This window comes from Mycteria americana, chromosome 27 (assembly GCF_035582795.1).
Source record: "Mycteria americana isolate JAX WOST 10 ecotype Jacksonville Zoo and Gardens chromosome 27, USCA_MyAme_1.0, whole genome shotgun sequence".
NCBI lineage: Eukaryota > Metazoa > Chordata > Aves > Ciconiiformes > Ciconiidae > Mycteria > Mycteria americana.
This window is the reverse complement of record NC_134391.1, coordinates 1442141-1445629: the sequence shown is the minus strand read 5'-3', so window position 1 is coordinate 1445629 and position 3489 is coordinate 1442141. Positions and strand designations below refer to the sequence as shown.

General features: G+C 53.7%; 1 protein-coding gene across 1 annotated transcript; it reads left to right on the top strand.

Moving 5' to 3' along the window:
- Nucleotides 1-253: 253 nt before the first annotated feature.
- Nucleotides 254-1261, top strand: LOC142421209 (olfactory receptor 14C36-like). The gene has a single exon (XM_075525771.1). It carries the CDS (start codon nucleotides 326-328, stop codon nucleotides 1259-1261), a length of 936 nt encoding a protein of 311 aa, XP_075381886.1. The 5' UTR covers nucleotides 254-325.
- Nucleotides 1262-3489: the final 2228 nt, after the last annotated feature.

Below are 3489 nucleotides of genomic sequence, written 5' to 3'. Positions count from 1 at the left end.
ATCCAGGCTCATGCACTCAGCCCAGAGTTTCCACCCTCAGTGACCACCTCAATATAACTGGGTTTTTTGCTGCTTCTGTGTACCAGCTGTGTAGAGCAGGCCTGACTCCTGAGGAGCCCATTGCATGAGGCCCCTGCTCCTCATGGTGCACTCAGCCAGAGCAAATCAGAACTGAAGGGAGGAAGCTGCATGAAGGTCCCCTTGAGAAGAAAGGTGGTGTGGGCAGTTTCAATGACAAACAGAACAGGTTTTCCTCAGACAAGGCTGCCCTAATTTGTCCATATCTTTTTCTCCTTGGACAGCACCCAGGTCCCGGAGGGACCAAATGTCCAACAGCAGCTCCATCACTGAGTTCCTCCTCCTGGCATTTGCAGATACGCGGGAGCTGCAGCTCTTGCACTTCTGGCTCTTCCTGGGCATCTACCTGGCTGCCCTGCTGGGCAACATCCTCATCATCACAGCTGTAGCCTGCGAGCATCGCCTCCACACACCCATGTACTTCTTCCTCCTCAATCTCTCTGTTCTTGATATTGCCTCTATCTCCACCACTCTTCCCAAATCCATGGCCAATTCCCTCTGGGACAGCAGGGCAATCTCCTACTCAGGATGTGCTTCTCAGGTCTTCTTTCTCTTCTTCTTCTTTGGTGCAGAGTATTCCCTTCTCATTGTCATGGCCTATGACCGCTATGTTGCCATCTGCACACCCTTGCACTATGAGACCCTCATGGGCAGCAGAGCTTGTGCCAACATGGCAGCAGCCACCTGGGGCAGTGGTTTTCTCCATGGTCTGCTGCACACTGCCAGTACATTTTCACTACCACTCTGCCAAGGCAATTCCGTGGACCAGTTCTTCTGTGAAATCCCTCAGATTCTCAAGCTCTCCTGCTCTGATGCCTACCTCAGGGAAATTGGGCTTCTTGTGTTTAGTCTTGCTTTAGCTTCGGGGTGTTTTGTTTTCATTGTGCTGTCCTATGTGCAGATCTTCAGGGCTGTGCTGAGGATCCCCTCTGAGCAGGGACGCCACAAAGCCTTTTCCACGTGCCTCCCTCACCTGGCTGTGGTCTCCCTGTTTATTAGCAGTTGTATGGTTGCCTACCTGAAGCCCCCCTCCATCTCTTCCCCATCCCTGGACCTGGTGGTGGCAGTTCTGTACTCGGTAGTGCCTCCAGCAGTGAATCCCCTCATCTACAGCATGAGGAACCAGGAGCTCAAGGATGGCTTGAGGAAACTGATTCAATGGGTTCACCTTCAGCAGCAGTAAGTTGCGCATCTCTCTTCACAGGTTATTGCTAGTTTTTCCCAGGGCAGGCTTGTGCATGCTTTATTTGCTTTTGCATCTGTGATGATTATGCCCATACAGAAATGTTTGAATTCATTCCGTATCTCCACAGGCATGATCTTGCTGTGCCTGCTAACCTAGAGGCCTTTGGTAAATGTATCATCACAGTGTCAGACCTGTCTTCCCGAGGAGCATCTCTGCAATAAAAGGGTGTCTCCCTATTGCAATGCCTGAAGATTGGGCTCTTATTCCTGCTGAAGTCAGGAATAAGTTCCAGGAACTGCATTCTCCGTGGGCTGCTGCAGTGCTTACTTCTCCATGGGCTCACGGGAAGGGTCACAGGAAGGTGTGTTGGGGAATGAGGGCTGGACTCAGCTCTCACTTGTGGGTGCCCAGTGCCACTAGAGATGGTGAACGGGCTCTGAATTGCCTGCCCAGGGCTGTTCCACATGCAGCAGAGCTGAATGATAGCTGCCCAGCTTTCTGGAAGGGAACCTGGAGCCCCTAGGAGAGCAGAGGGCATTTACAGGAACAGCATGTTCCTGAGGTGGGCCTGACAGAACAAGACACTATCCAAGGTGATGTTACCCAAAGGTAAAGCACTATATTTAAGTATCCACAAGGAAACAAGGTCTCTGTCAACATCAGGAAAGGCAGTAGGGACCCAGAAAGGCCAAGAAAAGGAGACTGGAGGACAACTGACATCTCCCTTAGTAAAAGAACATGGGTGGATCAACATGCTCACTGGAAAACATCCTGAGCCAGGGGGAATGCTTTGTGCTCCTTCCACAGCTGCAGACCCCCGGGGAGGGTCTCAATGGAAGTGCTCCCATCCCCCTGGATCTGCTTCTCACCCTGACCAGCACAACCAGTGCAAGTCAATCCATGGCCCCAGGCACCACAGCCCCCTCTTGCTGCAGAGCAGCGCCGCCAGCTCTAGGCCCTGAAGGGAACATGGGGAGGAGGCCAGGAGCACCAGGGGGTGTGAGGATCAGAGGAGGGATGAGGAGAGATCACACAGGAGTGGATCTGGGCTGGAAATTGCCTCGCAGAGAAAAATGCTGGTGCTCAGCTAACCCAAGATGGTGCCAGGAGTTTGGTTACCCTAAAGCATGCTCACAGTGCAGTGCTATAAGTACTTACTGTCCTAGTGCTCTAGCAGGCCTGAGAAGTAGCTAAAGGATGGATGTCCCCCACGCCCCATCATCCCTCCTGAAGGGTGGCATCGAAAGGGAGGCTGCGACCCTGTGTCAGGGCTTGCACTGAGAGAAGTATTGACCCAGAAGCCCCTTCATTTCACTGCTGTCCTTTGGTCCCTGTTGGACCAGTCCATCACCGGGAGACAGCCTCCCTTACGCTGTTTGCCAGCCCTTACCCCAAAAGTCACCTCCAAACAAGGCTGCTCATCCAGGGCTGAGCTGGAGGACAGGGGTCCAGCTGTGACCACAGGGTGGACAAAGCCTCTCCTGGGTCATCTGCAGGGCTAGCAGCCTTTTCAGGAAAAGGCAGCATTCAGAGGAGAACCTGGGAAACTATAGATTATCCCTATGTCCATGAAGGCCATCAAGAAGAGTCCCTCAGTCCAAATAGCCAGCCTGGCTTGTTGCTGCATGAACAGACAGGAGAAACTTCCCCAGGAGCTTCCTTCTGGACCTATGTCCTCATACCAGCCATTTTTAGCCCTCGCCATTCACCACGCTCCTGCGGATTGCTCATCTTTGAAATATGACCATCTCCATCCTCCTGCTGGGCTCAGTGGCTGTATCAGTAGGACAGGCAGCCCTGCCCTGCCTCTGTCCTTGCCCAGATCCCTGTAAACCACAGAGCAGGGCCGACTGGAAACCAGCACCTGGAACACAGCTGAGACTGGGCAGTGCCAGCCCCAGCACTCCTGGCAGCCTCTCTGTAGCCAGAGCAGCTCTCCATGGTCAGTAAAGGACTCAATGCTGCTTAGGGGGTCGGGGTCCCTTGGAGGCTGCAACCACTGGTACCACCTGCTGGGAACCGCATACCCAGTGCTGAGTTTTGATGCCCTACACTGCAGCTCATGGTGCCTCCCCTCCCGTTGCACTGTCCTCTCTCAGGAGCATCACCGAGTGTGTTACTCCCTGACCAGTTGTGCAGAGGAGCTGCTGGAGGTCTTCTCTGTTGAACCCCGTGACCCCTATCTCTGCCCTGGTGTCAGCCCATGGGTACCACCACAGTTCCTC

What these genes read in the sequence shown, in the direction of transcription:
- LOC142421209 (XM_075525771.1), top strand. Translation starts at nt 326, where the DNA reads ATGTCCAACAGCAGCTCCATCACTGAGTTCCTCCTCCTGGCATTTGCA.